The sequence below is a fragment of the Hordeum vulgare genome, chromosome 6H (assembly GCF_904849725.1).
Source record: "Hordeum vulgare subsp. vulgare chromosome 6H, MorexV3_pseudomolecules_assembly, whole genome shotgun sequence".
Classification (NCBI taxonomy): Eukaryota; Viridiplantae; Streptophyta; class Magnoliopsida; order Poales; family Poaceae; genus Hordeum; species Hordeum vulgare.
In genome coordinates, this window is record NC_058523.1 from 13138202 (window position 1) to 13162955 (window position 24754).

General features: G+C 46.8%; 2 protein-coding genes across 2 annotated transcripts; both read right to left on the reverse strand.

The window, feature by feature from the left end:
* Window positions 1-5848: 5848 nt before the first annotated feature.
* On the reverse strand, window positions 5849-12497 carry LOC123404895 (60S ribosomal protein L27-3-like). Its single transcript, XM_045098820.1, has 3 exons — window positions 12448-12497; window positions 10307-10662; window positions 5849-5919 (listed from the first exon to the last, which is right to left on the reverse strand). Exons 1-3 carry the CDS (start codon window positions 12495-12497, stop codon window positions 5849-5851), a joined length of 477 nt encoding a protein of 158 aa, XP_044954755.1.
* A 3961-nt stretch (window positions 12498-16458) lies between these two features.
* LOC123404896 (receptor kinase-like protein Xa21) lies at window positions 16459-24461 on the reverse strand. The gene is made up of 4 exons (XM_045098821.1): window positions 24146-24461; window positions 17980-19356; window positions 16957-17835; window positions 16459-16874 (listed from the first exon to the last, which is right to left on the reverse strand). The coding sequence occupies exons 1-4, from the start codon at window positions 24459-24461 to the stop codon at window positions 16459-16461; spliced, it is 2988 nt and encodes a 995-aa protein (XP_044954756.1).
* Between the last annotated feature and the right edge of the window lie 293 nt (window positions 24462-24754).

Sequence of the window (24754 nt, forward strand, 5' to 3'; positions counted from 1 at the left end):
CTTATAAGTGAATGGACACAACAGAGTAAAGACCCTCACCTGAAGTTGTATGGAAACAGTATGTGGTCACAGAAATTTTGATCTGTTAGAAACCTTAGAAGGTTTTCCTCCGTCTTCTTGGGTTTATCAGTTATCGTTGCTATATGTATTTTATCTGGGTCAACAAACCCAATATTTAGGATGTTCTTACTTTTACAATCCAGAATCTTCATTCTGCATAATAGAGTACAAGTTATATATAGACAATGAATTGAAATAACTAAACAAGTTATATGTAGACAACGAATTGAAAAACTTACAGACAATAGCAACTCATAAGCGATTTGTCGAGGGCGTCGCCATTGTACATGTGGAAGAGTTCATCAAAGTCGAGATGGATTTCTTCGGGGCGGCCGTAGTACTCCCGTGGGACACTCACCACGATCATCGTTCTCCCATTCTTTGATTCACTTAAGTACCATGTATGCAAGTAACGCATATTTCTTGGGAGATCATCTTTGCTGACCAAAGGCTCTCCCATGACAAACTGTGGCTTAGGGGCTACCACAACCTTGGGTAACCTGTCGTCTTGGGAAGCCAGAACATCTTCAACCGAGACACCCCATTCAGCCGCCCACTTCTTTGCTAATTCAAAATCTTGCCCCTGCACCGGAGGGGGAACATTCTCGGTTAACACCTTGAGGGGTGGGATCGACTGTTTGGCTTGTTGTCCAAGCTGAGGAACGTCTGATTTTTTCTTGCATGTAGTTGAACTTGATTTGCTCCCACTTGCACTTGCACGTGATCTGCTCTTTTTCACTTCCTTCTGCAATGTGCGTGTATAGTCATCAGGCTTATGGTGTAAGTCATACTGTGATGGAAGGGTCGTGAAGTATTTTGCAAATGCTATTTGCTTCTCGGTGTATTCCGGGCGGGGCCCGGGTTCCTTCTTTTTCATGTGCGCATCATGATGTTCCTTTGCTATCCTGGCATTTTCCTCGGGGGTACGATCATAAGGTCTGATAGGAAGATTAGCATGAGGTCCTTTGGAAGGGGCGACCGTTTGCGCTTTCGGGGGCTCCGTCGCTTAGAAATCATCGGCGGAGCGTTCTTGGTGGCACGCTTCCGCTTAATATCCTGTGCGGGCGGCGGCGGAGACGGACGACCCAAGTCCGGTGGCGGTGATCGAGATGGACTCGTGTTGTGCTGGCCGACGTCATGTGGAGGGCTTGGAGGTAATGGAGGTGTAGGTGACCTGCGACGACTCGGAGGCGGTGTTGTCCTTGGGGCCGAGCCTGGAAGCTTGATGTAGTTCTTGTCCCATAGGATGACTCCACCCAGTACTTCTCCGAGTGTCCTCTCATCTTCGGGTCCAGCTATGTCGAGCTCCATATCATGAAACCCCGCCATGATTTCATCCACCCCGACTTTAGCAAAGCCAGCTGGAATCTCACGGCCATGCCAGCGTGCATCAGGGCCAGAAGGTAAAGCTTGTCCGACGGCCACCTTCATGGATATGTTCTTGAATTTCTGATGGAGTTCACATGATGTTGACTCCTTGATTCCATCCATGGGGTAGCCGAGACCGCCCTCTATCATTCTTCGTGCATTGTCGGGCGGGGCCTCAGATTCAGCCACGCTGCTTTTCCGCTTAGATGGGGCGCCGGTAATATCAAGTGCAGGATCTTCCTGGCGCGCTACTCCTCTAAGCTCATCAATCTGCTTCTGTTGCTCGTTAATCCTGGCAAGCAACTGGTTGAACTTGTCATTCTCCTCATCCTGCTGCCGCTTCTTTGCTCTCTCTCGGCTTATGTAAGTGTCTTGGTCTCTGGCAAACCCAAGCCACCACGGTTAAGAAGGACCGAAGCCTCGTGTTCGTCCTCAACGTTCGTCATTGCCGAGGACCAGTGTGAGCAAATCTTTCTCTCTATCTGTAGTGAACTTTCTTTTTCCCTCCTTAATTTCTTTCACTATCCTTTTCCAATTCTCCCTGGGTATCCTAAGACCGTCACTGCAGATGAGGTCTCCTCTTTTTTCGTCGTACGACCCACCATGCGCAAGGAACCAATTTCTTGCTCTCAATTCCCACTCATCATGGAGTGGTTCAGGTACGATGCCTTTATCTAGCAGATCTTGCTCTTTCTTATCCCACTTTGGGATGGCAGTCTCATAGCCCCCTGGCCCCAGCTTGTGGTGATATTTCTTCTTGTCGGCATTTATCTTGTTCTTTTCTGATAATGCCTGGGCATCTTCTGACTCCTTGTACTCTTGAAATGCCTTACAGTGATTCGTCTGCTTGGCTAGATACCCCTCGAATACTGGAACTTTCTTTGTCTTCAGATAGTTTTTCCATAGCTATTCTTCCAGCTACGGAATAGTTCGACCATCTTCTTTAGAGTCCACTGCTTGACTTTGGCCCTCAGTTTGTCTGCGGCGTCTTCATTCTCACATTCTGGCAGGTTGAAATGTGACATGAGATCATTCCAAAGATTATCTTTGTACCTTTCGGTGACATAGTCACTATCGGCTGCCCCTTTGCGCTTGTTCCACTCCCGAACGCTGATCGGGACGTGATCCCTAACGAGAACTCCGCATTGCTTCTTGAATGTGTCAGCAACATTCTTAGGAAGCTTGGGTTCGCCCGTAGGCAATATCACCTCAAAGGTGTAATGCGTCCGTGCATCCAACTTTCTAGCCGGGCCTCGTTTCGTAGCTTTGCTCGATGTGGAGGCCTAAGAGGGAGTAACATTCGTCAAATGAATGTACATGTATACAATATAGAGCTATCTCCAATATTATTCACATATTACAAGTGATTGTCGAACTTCATATGTATACCTCGCCGGACTTTATTATTTCTTCACCGGCTTCTCCACCGGCTTCTCCATCAGTGGAGCTATCACCTTCTCCGTCATTGGACCTATCTCCTGCCCCATCGGCTTCATCTTCGTGTCGCTCGACCTCCATTCCATATCCAGAGGGGTTTAGATATGACGACGGAGATTCAGCTGGTTCAACATCGGGGCCGTCTTTGATTATATCTTCGAGAAGTTCTTCCTCTTCGAGGTTCCTGATATGTGGATCCATAGTTCAGCAAAAAACGGATTCTCTTAACCTTTGTACCAAAAAAGAATTATTCTATCAGGAACTCCGTTCCAAAACAACTTTAGTCCCGGGTCATGGCTCCACCCGGGACTCCTAGATTTCTGCATAGTATTCAAAGTAGGAGTACTTTTCCAATTTGAGCATTCAATAAGCAAAACCAAATCGTAAAATAAAGTAGTATTCAAATTAGCATGCATTCAATTATAAGCAAATACATCATCTCTTTTGTCCGTACATCGTCGAATATTATCACTAATACTCCTCGAATACTATCATACATATAGCATCACTGATACATCTAGAACCGTAGCGCCCGACGGGTATCGGCGCGGGCGGTGGACACCCAAAGAGAAGGAACCATCACAGGATCATAGCTCCAGTGAGATCCCCGAAGAACCTGCCAGGTATGCTCGAACCTGCCCTCCAACGCAACCATGTAGCGACAGACGTGCTCATCCTCCTCGCTGACACGGTGACGTACCACCTCCGCGGTGTCCGGAAGCCTCGGCACCCTCACTGGCCCACGCGACCGCCACCAAACAAGGATCGGGTCAACGACGGGCTGGCTCCTCACCAACCTACGCCCCCCAGAAGGTAGCACCTCCCAATACCAGCCGGGCGGAGCCCAGTCCCGGACAGGGCCCCTCTGATCAAGCAGGTGTCCTCCGCCGAGTCGACGACGAGGATGCGGGATAGGCATCGTAAAATGAACTAAAAAAATAAACTAGTTCTATTAATTTTCTTGATAAAAATTAACTATTAACACTTAATACAATAGCAAAATGAAACTATTAACACTTAAGCATATACAATAGCAAAATTAAGCAATAATCTAAGAAACACTATTAACACTTAAGCATATACACTATACAATATTTCTTCTTCTTATAACCCTAAACTAATTTTTCCTCTTCTTCTATTTCTCCTCTTCTTCTACTTCTCTTCTACTTCTACTTCTCCTCTTCTTCTACTACTTCTCCTCTTCTCTTCTTCTATTTCTCCTCTCCTCCTCTTCTAATTTTTTCTCTTCTTCTACTTCTCCTCTTCTTCTATTTTTCCTCTTCTTCTCCTCTCCTCCTCTTCTTATTCTCCCTTTTCTTCTTTTCTTCTCCTCCTCTTCTTATTTTCCTTTTTCCTAATTCTAAATATTACTAACCCTAATAATCTAGCACAAACCTAATAACAATAGGAACTAAATGACAAAAAAATATTTTTCTTCTTTTCTTCCCTTTTTCTTCCTTTCTTCTCCTTTTTCTTCCTTTCTTCTCCTTTTTCTTCCTTTCTTCTCCTTTTTCTTCTTTTCTTCTCCTTTTTCTTCTTTTCTTCTACTGGCCGGAGTGTTGGGGAGGAGGGGGCGGGGGGCTTACCGCCCGGAGGTGTCGACGACGCGTGGCGAGGAGGACGGCGCGGCGCATGGTGAGGAGGACGGCTGCGCGCGGCCAGGAGGGCGGCGCACGGCGAGGAGGACGGCGGCGGCGAGGAGGACGACGGCGACGACGTCGAGCAGGACGGCGGGCAGCCTGACGGCGTCGTCGAGTTCGTCGCTCTGCCGCGCCGGGCAGGAGAACGAGGAAGAAGGAGAGAAGGAAATGCGATTTGGGTTGGAAATTTTCTAACCCCCGCTTATATAGGTGGATCTTTAGTCCCGGTTCGGGGCTCGATCCGGGACTATAGACACCCTTTAGTCCCGAGTGGAGCCACGACCCGAGACTAAAGGCCGTTTTTCGGCAGACCAAAAGGCGGGAAGCAGGGGCCTTTAGCCCGGTGCGTGGCTCCACCCGGGACTAAAGGGGGTCTTTAGTCCCGGGGCGTGGCTCCACTCGGGACTACAGCCCCTCCTCGGCTGCACGATAAATTTAGTCCCACCTCGTCCAACGAGGGGGACTAACACTTGTTTATAAGCCCCGTAGCAGCTTCTCCATCGAGCTCCTCTCTAAAGCAGGCTTATGGGCCTAAACTCATTGAAAATTGAAACTATATTCGAAATTATGGAGAAAATTCAACCTGAATTCAAAGTGAGTTCACTTTGAATTTAGATTGAATTTTCTCTATAAATTTTCATATAGTTTCAATTTTTTTCAATTTTCGTAATTAATAATTTTGACTATCCAAACTATTATCTATTTTGTTATTTTCAATTAAAAACTATGTTTATTAAAATATCTTTTTGCATATTTGAGAATTTGACAAAACTATGATAATGAAAAGTGTTTGAAATTGAATAAATAATGCAAAACTATTTTCTATTTTCATAATTAATAATTTTGACTATCCAAACTATTATCTATTTTGTTATTTTCAATTAAAAACTATGTTTATTAAAAATTCTTTTTGCATATTTGAGAATTTGACAAAACTATGATAATGAAAAGTGTTTGAAATTGAATAAATAATGCAAAACTATTTTCTATTTTCATAATTAATAATTTTGACTATCCAAACCATTATCTATTTTGTTATTTTCAATTAAAAACTATGTTTATTAAAAATTCTTAAAGTAGGTAGGGTAACTCGCTCACCTGCACGTTGCTTATTAGTGTAAGAGTGTAGACTGCACGGAGATAATGGTGGTTGGAGCACCAGTTGAGATTTTTATAGAGCGGAGTAGCTGAGAATGATAAGGGCTCTCCGTCTCATGTCATGTCAGTCAAGTCGAGTCGATGGGGCTCTTCCGTCTTGTCCCGCCGCTTCGGTTAAGGACGGGCGACAACTGCTTGGCTGACACCCAAGTGAGCTTCGTGGCACTTGCATGCACCGTGCGTTGTCATCCTTCGCGTGTGCTGCTCTGCTCGTGCTCCGCGGTGGCACTGGCACTTGAAGCTGCTTGGTCGGCAGCTGGATGCACGTGGAATTAACATGAATGCTTCGTAAGACATGTGTGCCGCGCCACGTGGCGAGGCCTTCAACTTGCTACATGTGGTCGCGTGCAAAAAAATGCTCAATTTTTATAACACACTACATATGCAAACACTTATATGTTGGAAATATGCCCTAGAGGCAATAATAAAATGGTTATTATCATATTTCCTTGTTCATGATAATCGTCTATTGTTCATGCTATAATTGTATTAACAGGAAACCGTAATACATGTGTGAATAGATAGATCACAATGTGTCCCTAGCAAGCCTCTAGTTGGCTAGCTCGTTAGTCAATAGATGATCATGGTTTCCTGATCATGGGCATTAGATGTCATTGATAACGGGATCACATCATTGGGAGAATGATGTGATGGACAAGACCCAATCCTAAGCATAGCACTAGATCGTATTGTTCGTATGCTAAAGCTTTTCTAATGTCAAGTATCTTTTCCTTCGACCGTGAGATTGTGCAACTCCCGGATACCGTAGGAGTGCTTTGGGTGTATCAAACGTCACAACGTAACTGGGTGACTATAAAGGTGCACTACGGGTACCTCCGAAAGTGTCTGTTGGGTTGGTACGAATCCAGATCGGGATTTGTCACTCCGTGTGACGGAGAGGTATCTTTGGGCCCACTCGGTAGAACATCATCATGAGCTCAATGTGACTAAGGAGTTAGTCACACGATGACGTGCTACGGAACGAGTAAAGAGACTTACCTGTAACGAGATTGAACAAGGTATAGGATTACAGACGAACGAATCTCGGGCAAGTTCTATACCGACAGACAAAGGGAATCGTATACGGGATTGATTGAATCCTTGACATCGTGGTTCATCCGATGAGATCATCGTGGAGAAAGTGGGAGCCACCATGGGTATCCAGACCCCGCTGATGGTTATTGGCCAGAGAGGTGTCTCGGTCATGTCTGCCTGTCTCCTGAACCCGTAGGGTCTACACACTTAAGGTTCGATGACGCTAGGGTTATAGGGAATTATTATACGGGGTTACCGATAGTTGTTCGGAGTCCCGGATGAGATCCCAGACGTCACGAGGAGCTCCGGAATGGTATGGAGATAAAGATTGAAATATAGGACGGATGGTTTCGGATATCGGAAGTGTTTGGGGCATCACCGGTAACGTACCGGGACCACCGGGACCACCGAAGGGGGGCAACGACCCCGGGAGGTAAGGTGGGCCAAGTGGGGATGGGAACCAGCCCCTAGGTGGGGTGGTGTGCCTCCCCACTCAGCCCATTGCGCAAGGGAGAGAAAAAGGGGGGGGGCAAACCCTAAGCCAGGTGGGCCTATGGCCCACCAGTTGGTGCGCCACCCCCTCCTCCCCCTTCTGGCCGCCGCACCTCCCATCTGGGGGGGCTGCCGCACCCCCTAGGGTGGGAACCCTACGGGTGGCACCCCCTCTCCCCTCCCCCTATATATAGTGGGCACTTTTGGCCATTGGAGACCAGACTTTTCCCTCTCCCTCGGCGCAACCCTGCTCTTCTTTCTCCTCCTCTCTGCCGGTGCTTGGCGAAGTCCTGCCGGGAGACCTCGTCTCTCCATCGACACCATGCCGTCGTGCTGCTGGAGTTCTTCCCCAACCTCTCCCTCCTCCTTGCTGGATCAAGGTGCGGGAGACGTCACCGGGCTGCACGTGTGTTGAACGCGGAGGTGCCGTAGTTCGGCACTAGATCGGGATCGCTGCGAGTACGACTCCATCAACCGCGTTCTGGCAACGCTTCTGCTTAGTGATATTCAAAGGTATGAAGATCCTCTTACCCCTATCTCGTTGCTGGTCTCTCCATAGGAAGATCTGAATATGCATAGGAAAATTTTGAATTTATGATACGTTACCCAACAGTGGCATCCGAGCCAGGTTTTCTATGCGTAGATTCTATGCACGAGTAGAACACAAAAGTTGTGGGCGATGATTTGTCAATTTTCTTGCCGCTACTAGTCTTATTCTTTTCCGGCGGTATTGTGGGATGAAGCGGCCCGGACCGACTTTACACGTACGCTTACGTGAGACTGGTTCCACCGATAGACATGCACACCGTGCATAAAGGTGGCTAGCGGGTGTCTGTCTCTCATACTCTAGTCGGATTGGATTTGATGAAAATGGTCCTTATGAAGGGTAAATAGCTTTGGCATATCATCGTTGTGGCTGTCACGTAGGTAAGAAGGCGTTCTTGCTAGAAACCCAAATCAGCCACGTAAAACTTGCAACAACAATTAGAGGACGTCTAACTTGTTTTTGCAGGGTTTGACATGTGATGTGATATGGCCAAAGTTGTGACGTTGCATGTATGATGTATGAGATGATCATGTTATTGTAATAGGTTTCACGACTTCATGTCGATGAGTATGACAACCGGTAGGAGCCATAGGAGTTGTCTTAATTTATTGTATGAGATGCAACGCCATGTGCTTACTACTTTTACTTCATTGCTAACGGTTAGCTATAGTAGTAGTGATAGTAGTAGTTGGCGTGATGACTTCACGGAGACACGATGATGGAGATCATGGTGTCACGCCGGTGACGATGATGATCATGCGATGCCTGAAGATGGAGATCGAAAGAGCAAAGATGATAATGGCCATATCATGTCACTATATGATTGCATTGTGATGTTTATCATGTTTTACATCTTATTGCTTAGAACGACGGTAGCATAATAATATGATCCCTCTTAAAATTTCGAGAACGTATTCCCCTAAGTGTGCACCGTTGCGAAGGTTCGTTGTCTCGAAGCACCACGTGATGATCGGGTGTGATAGATTCTAACGTTCGCATACAACGGGTGTAAGCCAGATTTACACACGCGAAACACCTAGGTTGACTCGACGAGCTTAGCATGTACAGACATGACCTCGAATACAAGAGACCGAAAGGTCGAACATGAGTCGTATGGTTGAATACGATCATCATGCAGTTGCTCACCATGGTGACTAGTCCGTCTCACGTGATGATCGGACATGGGTTAGTCAACATGGATCATGTATCACTTAGATGACTAGAGGGATGTCGATTTAAGTGGGAGTTCATACTTAATTTGATTAAATGAACTTAATTGTCATGAACTAAGTCTAAAAGTTGTCTTTATAAATATTGTAGATGGCCAACGTCAACCTCAATTTCAACGCATTCCTAGAGACAAACAAGCTGAAAGATGATGGTAGCAACTATGCGGACTGGGTTCGCAACTTGAAGCTCATCCTTGAAGCAGCTAAAAAGGCTTATGTCCTTGATGCGCCGCTAGGTGACCCTCCCGCTCCCGCAGCAGCCCAGGACATTCTGAACGTCTGGCAAACGCGGAGTGATGACTACTCTCTGGTTAGGTGTGACATGTTATACAGTTTAGAAATGGGGCTCCAAAGGCGTTTTAAGCAACACGGTGTTGGCGAACGTCGCATGGGAAACAAAAATTTTCCTACGCGCACGAAGACCTATCATGGTGATGTCCATCTACGAGAGGGGATGAGTGATCTATGTACCCTTGTAGACCGTACATCAGAAGCGTTAGTGAACGTGGTTGAATGGTTCATTTTGAACACACAAAAAGTTTCGAGTTCAAATAAGTTCGAAAAAATTAAACGCATTTTGTAACAGATGAGTTTTCATATGAGATGTTATGTTTCATGTGTCGAATCATGTGAAGAATATATTTTGTTGGAATTTCTTGAATCATGTCAAATCATGCGGAATCATGTCGAATCATGTGAAGAATAGATCTTGTTGGAATTTCTTGAATCATGTGGAATCATGTGGAATCATGTCGAATCATGTGAAGAATAGATCTTGTTGGCATTTATTAAATCATGTCGAATCATTTACAGAATAGATCTTGTTGGCATTTCTTGAATCATGTGAAGAATAGATCTTGTTGGAATTTCTTGAATCATGTCGAATCATGTGACGAATAGATCTTGTTGGGATGAATCATGTCGAATCATGTGAAGAATAGATCTTGTTGGCATTTCTTGAATCATGTCGAATCATGTGAAGAATAGATCTTGTTGGAATTTCTTGAATCATGTCGAATCATGTGGAATCATGTGGAATCATGTCGAACCATGTGAATAATAGATCTTGTTGGAATTTCTTGAATAATGTCGAATCATGTGAAGAATAGATCTTGTTGGCATTTATTGAATCATGTCGAATCATGTGAAGAATAGATCTTGTTGGCATTTCTTGAATCATGTCAAATCATGTGAAGAATAGATCTTGTTGGAATTTCTTGAATCATGTCGAATCATGTCGAATCATGTGAAGAATAGATCTTGTTGGAATTTCTTGAATCATGTCGAATCATGTGAAGAATAGATCTTGTTGGCATTTCTTGAATCATGTCGAATCATGCGGAGCTTGGTGAAGAACCACCTGTCCTTGCCGGTCTTGAACCTATCCTCGAGCTTGGCCTTGGCAGAATTGACGGCGGTGAGCTTCTTGTCCTTGGTGGTGAGGGAGTAGGGGGCGCCGAAGACCACCTCCTTGACGTCGATGTCGAGGGTGTAGCGGGTTGGCATGAGGTGGGTGAAGTTGACGAGCTTGAGGAAGACCTTGACGCGGGACTTCTTGGCCGTCTTCTTGGCCGAGTCCTTGCGGATCGCCTTCTTCGGGTATTTGGCCAGGCCAGCGACCAGGCAGTGCGTGTAGGGGCGGTCGCGGGTGCCCTCCTCAAACACGCGCACGATCACCGCCTTCTTCCTGGCGTACCTGCTGTTGGGTAACGTAGCATAAATTCAAAAATTTTCCTACGCATATTCATATCTTCCTATGGAGAGACCAGCAACGAGAGAGGGGTGAGTGCATCTTCATACCTTTGAAGATCGCTAAGCGGAAGCGTTACTAGAACGCGGTTGATGGAGTCATACTCGCGGCGATTCAGATCGCGGTGTGATTCCGATCTAGTGCCGAACTACGGCACCTCCGCGTTCAACACACGTGCAGCCCGGTGACGTCTCCCGCACCTTGATCCAGCAAGGAGGAGGGAGAGGTTGGGGAAGATCTCCAGCAGCACGACGGCGTGGTGTCGATGGAGAGACGAGGTCTCCTGGCAGGGCTTCGCCAAGCACCGGAAGAGAGGAGGAGAAAGAGGAGCAGGGCTGCGCCGAGGGAGAGGGAAAACTGTGTCTCTAAAAGCCCAAAAGTGCCCACTATATATAGGAGGAGGGGAGGGGGTGTGCCACCCCTAGGGTTCCCACCCTAGGTGGTGCGGAAGCCCCCCTAGATGGGAGGTGCATCGGCCAGGGCAGGGGGAGGGGGTGACGCACCCCTAGGTGGGCCTTAGGCCCATCAACGCCTAGGGTTTCCCCCCCTCTCCACCTCCCGCGCCTTGGGCTGAGTGTGGGGGGCGCACCAGCCCACCTAGGGGCTGGTTCCCTCCCGCACTTGGCCCATCTAGCCTCCCGGGGTCGTTGCCCCCTTCCGGTGGACCCTCGGGGCCACCTCCGGTGGTCCTGGTGGTCCCGGTACATTACCGGTGACGCCCGAAACACTTCCGGTGTCCGAAACCATCGGTCCTATATATCAATCTTTACCTCCGGACCATTTCGGAGCTCCTCGTGACGTACGGGATCTCATCCGGGACTCCGAACAACTTTCTATAACCTCGTATAACAATTCCCTATAACCCTAGCGTCATCGAACGTTAAGTGTGTAGACCCTACGGGTTCGGGAGACAGGTAGACATGACTGAGACACCTCTCCGGCCAATAACCATCAGCGGGGTTTGGATACCCATCGTGGCTCCCACTTGCTCCATGATGATCTCATCGGATGAACCACGATGTCAAGGATTCAATCAATCCCGTATACAATTCCCTTTGTCTGTCGGTATAGAACTTTCCCGAGATTCGATCGTCGGTATACCCATACCTTGTTCAATCTCGTTACTGGTAAGTCTCTTTACTCGTTCCGTAGCACGTCATTGTGTGACTAACTCCTTTAGTCATATTGAGCTCATGATGATGTTCTACCGAGTGGGCCCAGAGATACCTCTCCGTCACACGGAGTGACAAATCCCGATCTCGACTCGTACCAACCCAACAGACACTTTCAGAGGTACCCGTAGTGCACCTTTATAGTCACCCAGTTACGTTGTGATGTTTGATACACCCAAAGCACTCCTACGGTATCCGGGAGTTGCACAATCTCACGGTCGAAGGAAAATACACTTGACATTAGAAAAGCTATAGCATACGAACAATACGACCTAGTGCTACGCTTAGGATTGGGTCTTGTCCAGCACATCATTCTCCCAATGATGTGATCCCGTTATCAATGACATCTAATGCCCATGACCAGGAAACCATGATCATCTATTGACTAACGAGCTAGCCAACTAGAGGCTTGCTAGGGACACATTGTGATCTATTTATTCACACATGTATTACTGTTTCCTGTTAATACAATTATAGCATAAACAATAGACGATTATCATGAACAAGGAAATATGATAATAACCATTTTATTATTGCCTCTAGGGAATATTTCCAACACTTGCCCTGCAGCAGGATCACCTCCTTGCCCGGCTTTAGGAACCTCACCATCTTCCTTCTCCTCCCCTCGCGCTGCGCCGCCGCTGATGGGTTTTGGGTTGGGGGAGGGGTTGGAGGCTATGGGCGGGGGAAAGCTGGCGGCATGGTTGGGGAGGATATTACATAGGGTTAGCGGCGCTAGGGTTTCGCCGAATCATGTGAAGAATAGATCTTGTTTTTGGTGGTTCTTCACCAAGCACTTCGGTCGTGGCAGGCACAGGCCATTCGTATCGGTTTGTGGAACCAACAGGGACCAAAGACTTCCTTTCGTGTCGGTTGGTGGTACAAACCGGGACCAAAGACATCCTTTAGTCTCGGTTTGCGGCACAAACCGGGACTAAAGGTCTGTTCTTCCTGCCCGTTAGGCTGCTGAAAATTGACCTTTAGTCCCGGTTTGTTCCTCGAACCGGGACAAGAGGTTTTCGCATATAAGGCATGAGTTATCGGATTTTCCCTAACCTCTCCCATTTGCCCCGCGCCGCCGCTGCCGATCGATTCCTCCTCGTCGTTGCCGCCGTCCCGAGCCCGTTGTCGTCGCCGCCCCCGAGCCCGTCGCTGTCGCCGCCCCCGAGCCCGTCGCCGTCGCCGCCCCCGAGCCCGTCGCCGTCGCCGCCCCTGCCCCGAGCCCGTCGTCGTCGCCACCCTCGAGCCCGTCGCCGTCGTCACCCCCGCCCCGAGCCCGTCGTCGTCGCCGCCCCCGAGCCCGTCTCCGTCGCCGCCCCCTCCCCGAGCCCGTCGTTGTCGCCCCCGCCCCGAGTCCGTCGCCGGCCTCGACCCCGACACCGACCCAAACCTCTGGTGAGACATCCCCATATCCCCATGCCTAGGGTTCTTGCTAGGATAAGATTCTTGTATATTTGCAAAATATTTGCTCAAGCCCGGAATGTTGTTGCGGAAATATTTGCAAAAACACATATATTGTGTTTTATTATTGTATATTTGGTGTCATACTTGCATGTTGAGAAAAATAGGTAGTGGGTGATAGCTAAATTCAAATCATATGATTATTATATAAATGATAACTAGAAAGTAAAACATTAAACAATAAGAAAATTTTCTCACAGGAATTTGTCTCGACGTCGACGATGCCCGGCCCGCATCCTCGTCGTCGAGTGGTCAAGGAGAGCGTGCTTGATAGGCGCCAGCATGTCCGGGATTGGGCTCTGCTGGGCTGGCACTGGGAGGTGCTACCTTCTGGGGGCACACCTTTATGAGGAATCCGGGTCTCATCGTTGACCCGGAGCTTCTTTGGTGGCGGTCGCGTGGGCCATCATCGGTGCCGAGGGAGCTGGCCCCCACGGAGGTGGTACATTGCCGTGTCAGGGAGGAGGACGAGAACGTCTGTTGCTACATGGCTGCGTTGGATGCCAGGTTCTCCAATACCTGGCAGGTTCTCCGGGGACATCACCCGAGCTATGATCCGTTGATGGTTCCTTATCTTTGGGTTGCCACCGCGTGCACCGTGAGACGTCAACTGGGTTTTTATCAGTGATATTGTATGATAGTATTCGAGATGTATTAGTGATAATATCGGTTATGTTTCGGTTTGTTGTTGCTCCTTGTATGACTTTCATGAGTTGTTAAATGAGTAAGATGATGATGAGTTATATGCCATTTATTTGATGTATGGAACGGGTTGACTTTAGGTGTCGTGGGGGTCGCTTCTCCTTCTTTTCCTTGTGTGCTAGATAGAGGAAGAATCCCGACTGTTGTCGTGGGGTCGCTTCTCTTTCTTTTCCTTGTGCTAGATATTTGTAATGCATTAGGGAAAGAAGGAGTAGCGACCATCACCGACGGTCGAAATATCAGAGGGAGTGCCCACCATATACGTGAGATGAGAGTTTAGGAAGAAAAGACTCGACAGACCTAAAGTCAACCCGTTGCATATTGAGTAATAGTGATTTGTGTGTTGATCAGTTTTATGAAGGAAATGTCTGATGACGAAAGGAAATTCGCTATGTGCGAATACTGCCAAGACGAGCGCGGCTTGTGCGACACGCCGCACCTAGTTGATGATAGGCTCTCCCACACCGACCACTAATTTGTTGGTATAAATACGACCCATTAAGAAGGTAAATTCATTTACTATTTGTTGAATTAAAAAAATCATTTCACTTATTTTGTATAGTCTATGTAATAAGAAAAAAACATCTGTTGTAAAACATGTTTTTGTATTTTTTGGGAGTTTTATTGTAATTAAAAAATTATCCCTATTTCTCTAATGGTTGAAGTCAAGTAAATATCTTTTAAATGGGAGATCATATTTTTTTTTGACTTTCCAAATATGGGAATTTTAGTATATTTTCAATTATGTGGCAAATTAGTGGACCACGGCATCATTCCCGCTTTTGTAATTATAAAACCGCCACATTATCATTAGATGCATTTCAAAATTTCCCATCTTTCTAGATAACAACTTGTTCTTAAATTTTGCCATGTGACTAATTTCTTACTTCTTTAGTAAAACCCACGCTTTTGACATTTTAGGAATTGAAAATTTTCCATTTTTCCATGTGATCAGTACAAACCTTTTTCAAAATTTGCCATGTTTTCTGGAGAACAAAAACTATATAATTGTTTAGTACATGTGATTTTTCTATCCAAATAGGCGTAATTGTTATACTTCATAACACAGCCGAATTTGTTTAGATGGCAGTTTGTTAGTAACATTTATTTTAACTACACCATGACAAATCTCATTTTACAATTTTTTACACTAGGAATGCTGATTGGGCTGGAAGGCCTAGAAAAGGGCCTGTTTGGTAAAAAGTTTGCACCCGGGATGGTGATAGTGAACCAAAATGTTTGCACTGAGTTCTTTCTCACAGAAAACTATTCAATTCGCCACGTCCATCCACAACACCCAAGGACCGACATGACACCACGAGACTTTCCGGGGACAGGCATGCAATTAGCAGGGGCACGCATGCACAAACTGCCCCTTGGCGAACGGCGTGGCTCCCTCTGTCTGATCAGGATGCAAAAATCAATGTTGATGGAGGATTATCTAGGAATGGATCTCGGGACGCGGCAGCGGCGGTATGCCGGAACAAGGCGATAAGTTATCTTGGGGCCTCCATCATGGTGTTCGAGGGCCTTGTTGGTCCAACATCACTAGAAGCCCAAGCGTTCGAGGGCCTCCATCATTCCCTGGCAAAGGCAGCAACTTCTCTCCCATCCCGGGGGCACCCGTGGCTAGCTACTCTGTCCCATATAATCTATATCCCCATGCACATTATGAATTAATAAAGGTTACAGGTTTCTCAAAAAATATCAAACTATTCGATTCGATCTTTCACCCATGCTTGTTCGTATAGCCGATGTGTCTAAATAAGCTTATGTAGTACTCCCTCTGTCCGGAATTACTTGTCGTAAAAATGGATGTATCCAGAACTAAAATGCATCTAGACACATTCATTCCTTGGACAAGTATTTTCGAACGGAGGGAGTACAATACAAATAGTCACCTGTACTTGAGAAAATACCGGTCTCTTTTTATGAATAAAGACCTCTGCATTGTACATCGCCTTCTCACTCATAATGAGCAATTATATTATGGGACGGAGGGACTAGCGATTTCAAAACAAAAACTCAATGGGCATCCATCGATCAGAGAAGTTCAGTCAGTTGGCAGGTGATATTCACATCGGACCGCCTTCCAATATTTGCTTAAACTGTTGCCACATTTGATTTGAATATGACATATTTATCCATCATTTTTCCTAAGTAGTGTTGGTAAGTCTGCTTTGTTGTGATTTGTGGATTCGTTGATGTATATAAAGCACCATATTGAATTTGTAAGATGCTTGCAAAACTGCAAACAAGGTGACAAGCACCGATGGAGCTCTAATGCGGATCAAACATTGTTTTCCTTTTTAACCAAGGAATGCATTTCCCATATCTTACCTCAAGAATTAATCCCCTTCTTTTTGCACTAAGAGACTTCTTCTCAATCTTCTTGCAGCTAGTTTGTTTATTCAACATTGCTCTGAATTTCTCGAGTCGAGGCTTCTGTTTGTGCTCCATGCTCCACTATGAATTTGAGGTGTACATCTCTGATTGCATGCATCTCTGCCGCCACATCTCTCGTCAGTGCCCGGTCTTGAGGCTGTTGCTTTGAGCAGGATATTCCAAGCCTGAAGACCGAGACCAAGCATTCTTGGATTCTAATACTTGCAGTGTTATCATGTTGTCCACCATGCAGCCACATTGATTTGTCGGCCAGGTCAAAGGTTCTATCTGGAACAGCATCTTCAACAAACTTATGCAAATCCGATGAATCCCTGAATGTGTCTTCAGTTGGTCTCCTTCCGGTAAACATCTCAAGCAACAATATTCCAAGACTGTAAATATCACCAGCTGTTGAGACTAAAGAGCCTTGTCCGTACTCTACAATTATGCATAGGTTTGTGGTTAATATGCCATATTTAAGTGTAAAAGTAAAATATAGAGTAAGAGGAATTTTAGTCACCTGGAGCAACATAGCCAATGGAGCCTCTAATTCCAGTTGAGCTATATGAAGTTTGCATGCCCTCACTTGTATTTTCTTGAAGTATCCTTGATATGCCAAAGTCTCCTACTCGTGCACTCATGTCTTCAGCAAGAAGAATGTTGCTTGGCTTAAGATCGCAATGGATCACCAATGGTTGACAGTAATTGTGCAGATATTGTATTGCATCCACAATATCTACAACAATATCAAGCCTCTGGGCAAGGCTGAGCGTGTTGTTTGCGGTGGTCTCTTGAGATTTTGGATGAAGCCACCCATCCAAGTTGCCATTGGGCATGAATTCAAAAACCAATGCCTTGAACTCTTGACCTTGGTGGTTGGCGCTCGAACAAGAAGTAATGATCTTGATGATACAATTGTGCCGTATCCTTTTCATGGCCTCACATTCAGCCTCAAAACTCTTGAAATACCTAGATTGTCCCACATTAAACACCTTAACAGCCAATGTCCTTTCTTCAGTGTCCAAGACACACTTATAAACCGCACCATAACTTCCTCTACCAAGCAAGTTGACTTCTGAAAATTCGTTAGTTCCTCTCAACAGTGCATGATAGGGGATTCTCTTGTGATGTTCATGAGCAACTGAATTTTGTGTTAATGTCTTTTGTTTTTGTTTGAGCTCCTTGTGAAGTATTGAAACAAGAAGAATAACTAGAAGTGACAACAACATTGCTCCAGTTGTCGCTAGAGGAATTACAAGGGACTTTGGCATCCGTTTTCTATTCTTTCTTGAGGAGCATGCAGCCAAATGAAGTTGAGATGTACCACCACACAAATTGATATTCCCAGCAATCGCTAAGTAAGTGATGTTTTTGAAAACGCCTTCATTTGGCACCTCACCTTGTAAATTGTTGAAGGATATATCCAGTTTGGACAATGACGTTAGATTTTGCAGAACTACAGGGATTGGTCCTGACAAGTTGTTGTGAGCTAGGTACAACTCGTGCAGGTTTCTAATATTGCCAAGGGCATTGGGAATATCACCATAGAACTTATTCATGGTCAGGTTCAATACTCGGAGTCCCATTATATTTTTCAGCGACCGAGGTATGCTTCCCTCAAAGGAATTATTGTCTAATGATAGTCGTTCCAACACTATGCAGTTCTGAACACTATCTGGTATCTTGCCAGACAACCGATTTCCTGATAGAATCAGTTGGTTAAGATGTACCAAACTACCAACTTCATGAGGAAGTGGTCCGGAAAGGGAATTGTATGACAAGTCCAATACTGAAGTCATGTCGGATAGCTTAAAGATGTCCTTGGGTATCGAACCATTAAGATGGTAATTATTTGATAGACTAAGTGCAAAAAGATTTTTCAACTCCCCCAGGCTTGTCGGAATTGGTCCCTCCAAGTTTCCATTGTGCGCAAAAAGCCTATTCAACCGTGAAAGGTTTCCTAGCGATGATGGTATAAGGCCTGACAAGCCATTGTTGTACAAGCCTAGATCGATCAAGTTCCCTAGCTTGCCAATGCTCTCTGGAATTACTCCGGATATGCTAGTATTTGCTATCACAAGTATTTCCAGACCAACTAGATTGCCGATATCTGTAGGTATACTCCCATAGATCCTATTTTCACTTAAGTATAACCTTTGAAGGGTCGTTGAGAGGTTCACAATTGAATCCGGTAGTTGTGCAGCAAAAGAATTAAAGTTGAGTCCCAATCCTTGCAGTCGGCTGCAGTTTGCCAAAGAAGCAATGAATTCCCAACCCATGTTGTCATTTGCTTCAAGCTTATTGTGACCCAAATTCAGTTCTTTGAGACCTCCCAGCTTCCCCAACATGGGAGGCACAAATCCACTAAATCTGTTATTCACGAGGTCAAGTGTTATGAGGGAAGATATGTTAGATATTGAGGATGGGATGGTTCCTGTGAAGTGATTACCACTCAAGGCAAGACGTTTCAACTTGGGGTATTTGCTTCCGATATCGTCCGGAATTCTTCCGTACAGCATATTGAACCCTACACCAAATGCTTCCAATGATGACCAGTTGTAGAGAGAAGGTGGGAGCATACCAGACAGGTTGTTTCCGAAGAGATTGAAAAACCGCATGCTCTGCATGCTGTCGAGCCCCCGTGGGATTGAGCCAGTGAGTTGGTTATCGTGGAGGTCAAGGACCCGTAGACGGGACAAATTGGCCAGTGACTCCGGGATGTGCCCTGTGAAGCTGTTACTTCTTAGCGTGACGAGCGCGAGGTACGTGAGCTTCTCTACGAGCTCAGCCGGGATGCGCCCTCTAAGGATATTGTTGTCAAGTCCCATTTCAGTCATCCTGACACAAGAGCTCAGGTTCGCTGGCAATGTGCCAGAGAAGGAGTTGTCGTCCAAGTAGAGCCTCTGGAGGCGATGGAGGCCGTTTAATTATTGGAACTAATCACGATTAGCCAAATTGAGTCCGGCACGGATTCAATACCTGGCGGAATTCTGGGAAGCTGTCGATCCCGGCGGTGCCGAGTACGCGAAGGGCGCGGCAAAGTACCGGACGGATCATCAGGCGTTAACGGCGATCTACTCCGCCATGCCGAAGGATGTGCTGCAACACCTCGTCGAAAAGAAAACGGCGAAGGAGGCATGGGAGACCATCAAGATCCTGCACCAGGGTCATGACCGTGTCAAGGAAGCACACCTTCAGTCCCTCATGAGAAGCTACGAGTGCCTGAAGATGGAGGAAAGCGAGACGGTTGATCAGTTTGCCTCCCGTCTCAAGACCCTCGTCAACGGCATACGCGGCTATGGTTCAACTCTAGAAGAAGTTGCGATCGTCCGACGATTTTTGCGCGCCGCGCCGGCACGCTACATCCAAATTGTCACGTCGATCGAGCAATGTCTTGACCTGAACACTCTCACGGTCGAGGATCTCGTCGGAAGGTTCAAGGCCCACGACGAGAGAATTCGTCTCAGCTTCGGCGATTCGAAGGAGAGTGAGCATCTCATGCTTACAATGGCGCAATGGATGGCCCTGTCGAAAGGAAAGCAAGGTGGATCCACAAGCGGTAGTAAAGCAAAGGAGAAGCAAAGCCCGGCGAAAAAGGACCTCGCTGGACAGGAAGAAAAGGCTAGAAAACCAAGGAGAAAATTTGACATAAAAAAAGTAAGGTGTCACAATTGTGGAATCCTCGGTCACTTCAAGTATGATTGCAAGAGTCCACCGAAGGAAAAAGCTCTCATGGCCAAGGGAGGCGATGAAAGCGATATGATGCTCATGGTCGAAGTATGCGAGCTTATGGACGAGGATGGTCCAGCTCCGAAGGCACCGGCTACCGAGGTTTTGACGCTCGACGAAGAGAAGGTTTACCTTCATGACAAGAAGAGGGTGAACACGGCGAGGCACGTGTGGTACCTCGACACGGGAGCAAGCAACCACATGACCGGTGACAAGGACCAGTTTTCTGAGTTAAATCTCTCGGTTGGAGGCACGGTTCGGTTCGGTGACGGGCGGACCGTTGACATCACAGGGCGAGGTACTGTCCTGTTTGAGCTGAAGAATGGCGGTCACAAGGTACTCACAGATGTGCACTATATTCCCAAGCTAAAGAGCAACATCATAAGTCTTGGCCAACTCGAGGAGCGTGGTTGCAAGATTGTGCTCGAAGATGGCTATTTATGGGGGTATGACCGTCAGAGGATGTTGATCATGAAGGTGCAGAGGTCGCCAAACAGACTCTACGTCCTTAACTTGGATCGTGTGGATCCAGTATGTCTCTTGTCAAGCATGGAGAACTCGGCATGGAAGTGGCACACGCGCTACGGTCATCTAAATTTCCAGGCTCTTCGGCAACTTGGACAAAAGGAGATGGTACGTGGACTATCGTGCATTGATCATGTTGAGCAAGTGTGCGACGGTTGCCTTGTTGGGAAACAAAGGCGGGCCTCATTCCCGAGAGAGGGAAACTTTAGAGCAATTAAAGCTCTTGAGTTGGTCCATGGAGACTTGTGCGGACCCATTACACCGGCTACCCCAGCTGGGAACAAATACTTCTTACTCATCGTCGACGACTTCAGCAGATACATGTGGATTGTGTTGTTGAAGACGAAGGACCAAGCTTTGCAAGCCTTCAGGAAAGTAAAGATGGCGGCCGAGGTAGAATCCGAAGCCAAACTGAAGGCCCTCCGCACCGATCGGGGGGGTGAGTTCAAGTCTCGTGAATTCACGGAATTTTGCGAAGCACATGGGATCAAGCGGTATCTTACGGCGCCATATTCACCGCAACAAACGGTGTTGTGGAACGGAGGAATCAAACCGTGGTGGCGATGGCACGAAGCATGATGAAGAGCAAAGGGATTCCGGGCAAGTTTTGGGGTGAGGCGGTCAATACGGCCGTTTATTTGCTAAATCGGGCTCCAACCAAGAGTGTGGTTGGGATGACGCCGTACGAAGCATGGTACGGACATAAGCCCGCGGTTGATCATCTTCGTACTTTTGGGTGCGTGGCGCATGTGAAGACGGTGGCCGGGCATACAAGTAAGTTGGCGGATCGGAGTACTCCAATGATATTGGTTGGCTATGAAGCGGGCTCGAAGGCGTACCGTGCGTGCAACCCCTCTACCAATAAGGTGGTTGTGACGCGTGACGTGGTCTTTGAAGAAGCAAGGTCATGGAATTGGAACTCTACCGAGCCGGTATACCCGATCTCTGATGAAATCTTTCACGTTGTTTACAACGAATACGAGCATGTTGATAATCAACCGGAGACTACAACGACGCCGAGTGATTCTCCAGACAACGCAGCGCAGCCGAACGCGCCAGATAAAGCAGCGACGGAGGCGCGCCAAGGCACGCAGCAGGATGCAGCAGATGAGGCGTGCGATGGCTCGTGCAGCACACCAAGCAATGCTCGAAGCGCTCGACCAAGTGACTGCGTACCACAGGGGAGCAGCCTGGGAGCTGCGCCTAGAAGTCCACAGCCTGGACGTGGCCAGAATCTGGCTCCTACTCAAGCTAGCTGTGAGACAGGAAGGCATGCACGTGGACTTGAAGGTTCACATGTACGTGCAACTAATTCTGGAGAACCTGGATCGCCAGAAAACAGGAGTTTGGCAACTCCACAAGATGAAAATTTCTCGTCTTCGACAGAACAGGAGACAAGGGAACGTCCGCCGACACCAGTTCGTCTTCGACCAGTGGTGGATTTATATCCGGAGGAAGCACTTCGTACTATTAATCCTGTCAAAGTTATAAGAAGAGGACAACAATGTTTGCTTAGCGTCGAGGAACCGACAAAATTTGAAGAAGCAAATACTGAGGAGTGTTGGCGTCGTGCTATGGATGAAGAGTTGGGATCAATACGAGACAACAAAGTATGGGAGCTCGTTGATCTTCCCAACGGTCACAAATCCATAGGGCTCAAGTGGGTGTACAAAGTCAAGAAGGATGCTGAAGGAAACTTGGTCAAGCATAAAGCTCGGCTCGTAGCTAAAGGATTTGTGCAAGAGCAAGGTGTGGACTTCGAGGAAGTGTTCGCTCCAGTCACAAGGATGGAATCGGTGAGGCTAGTTATAGCTCTCGCGGCTCAAGAATCTTGGAGGCTACATCACTTGGATGTAAAATCCGCATTTTTGAACGGGGAGTTGGAAGAAGAAGTATACGTGAAGCAACCACCGGGGTACATCAAAGAAGGAGAAGAACACAAGGTGTTGAAGCTACACAAGGCATTGTACGGGCTACATCAAGCTCCTCGGGCATGGAACATCAAGCTTGACCGTACATTGATTTCTCTTGGTTTTGAGAAAAGTCCACTCGAGCATGCTATGTACAAGCAAAGTAAAGGCAAGGATCGTCTCTTAGTGGGCATCTATGTTGATGATCTCTTGATAACTGGAGCAGACGAAGAGGAGATTGCAAGATTCAAGCTACAAATGAAGGAGCTATTCAAGATGAGTGATCTAGGGCTCTTGACATACTACCTCGGGATTGAGGTACAACAAAAGCCGAATAGGATCACACTATGTCAAGAGGCATATGCAAAGAAGATACTTGAAAGTTATAGCATGGAGGATTGCAAACAAACTTATGCTCCAATGAAACCTCGGCTTAAACTTAGCAAAAGGAGTGAAGCCCCTGCGGTTGATGCAACGGATTATAGAAGTGTGATCGGAAGCCTAAGGTATCTTGTGAATACACGACCAGACTTGGCCTATTCCGTTGACATAGTGAGTCGCTTCATGGAAGCACCCATGACTGAACATTGGGCAGCTGTCAAACATATACTCAGGTACATCAAAGGGACAACAAACTTCGGTTGTGTCTATTTGAGAGAGAAAAAGAAGGAGATGGTGGAGCTACTTGGCTACAGTGATAGCGACCTGGCAGGAGATGTGGATGACCGTAAAAGTACCTCGGGTCTGGCATATTTCTTGGGGAGGAGCATAGTAACTTGGCTATCACAAAAACAGAAGGTGGTCGCATTATCGTCCTGCGAAACAGAGTATATAGCAGCTGCAACCGCAGCGGGTCAAGGTGTGTGGCTAGAAAGGCTACTCGGTGACCTCACAGATAAAGAACCAGAAAGAGTGGTGCTCAATGTTGACAACAAGTCTACGATTGCCCTGTGTAAGAATCCAGTGCATCATGACAGGACCAAACACATCGATATAAGGTATCACTATATACGACAGTGCGTAGAAGAAGGCAAGATTGAAGTCAACTATGTTTGCACCGACGATCAGCTTGCAGATATCCTGACCAAGTCTTTGGGACGACAGAAGTTCACGGAGATGCAAAGAAGGATAGGTGTCCAAGCTGTAAAGTGAGGACATCGTGCTTAGGGGGGTGATTATTGGAACTAATCACGATTAGCCAAATTGAGTCCGGCACGGATTCAATACCCTGGCGGAGTCGGCTTGTACTAAGTAGTCCAGGTACTATATATATATATGTACTAGCTCCCCCTGTAATATCTATCTCAGATCAAAGAAATAAAATCACAAGGCTCGATACGAGCCTTCTGGCCAACTATGCGTATTGTGTTTACAGCCACGGTAGCTAGCTTGACTCGAAATATCCATCCAGCTAGTAGCTTGGCTGCTTAGGATTGTGACGCTGAGTATCCATCCACCAGCTTGAGTGCTTGCTTGCTCTTTGTGGCTGCGGCGTACGAGATCGTTTCGACGGAAAGTACTCGTCGAGTCGGTCCTATATCCAACAATCAAGACTTGCCGGAATGTCCCCATGGAGTGAGTTGAAGCTTAGTTTGAGCGTCCGCAGGAATGTGAGATTCCCGATGGTTGGGGACACCGCTCCGGTTAGCCCGTTACCATTCAATATCAGCGCCACCACCCGCGCTGGCCTCCAGTGGCCACACGTCACACCTTTCCAGTTGCAGAAGCTGGCGCTGCTGTTCCAGGAGGCCAGCGAGCCACCATGGATGAGCTGTGCCTTGAAAGCAAGCAGCGCGGCCTCATCGTTGGCACTCACAATACCGACCAGCAGGAGTGCAACAAGTGTGCATAGCATGCTCATTGCAATGCGATGTCCCATATGGTTGTGTTGTGTCTCTCTTGCGCTCTTGATTTGTTTTGGAAGTAGCATTTGTTTGTTCCATATATATACACTACTACTTAGTAGCTTACTCGGTCATTTGAGGGTTGCAAGTGTTGTTATAATATTTCCATCAGTCATCAGTTGGTACAGCGCGGCAAATATGCATCTTGATGCAGAGTTTTCGACCATCTGTTGGCAAAGCAAAGCAAATCAAAGGCCGGTAATTACCATAAGTTATGGTTATACCAACTTTCTTTGAAACGATCAAGTCT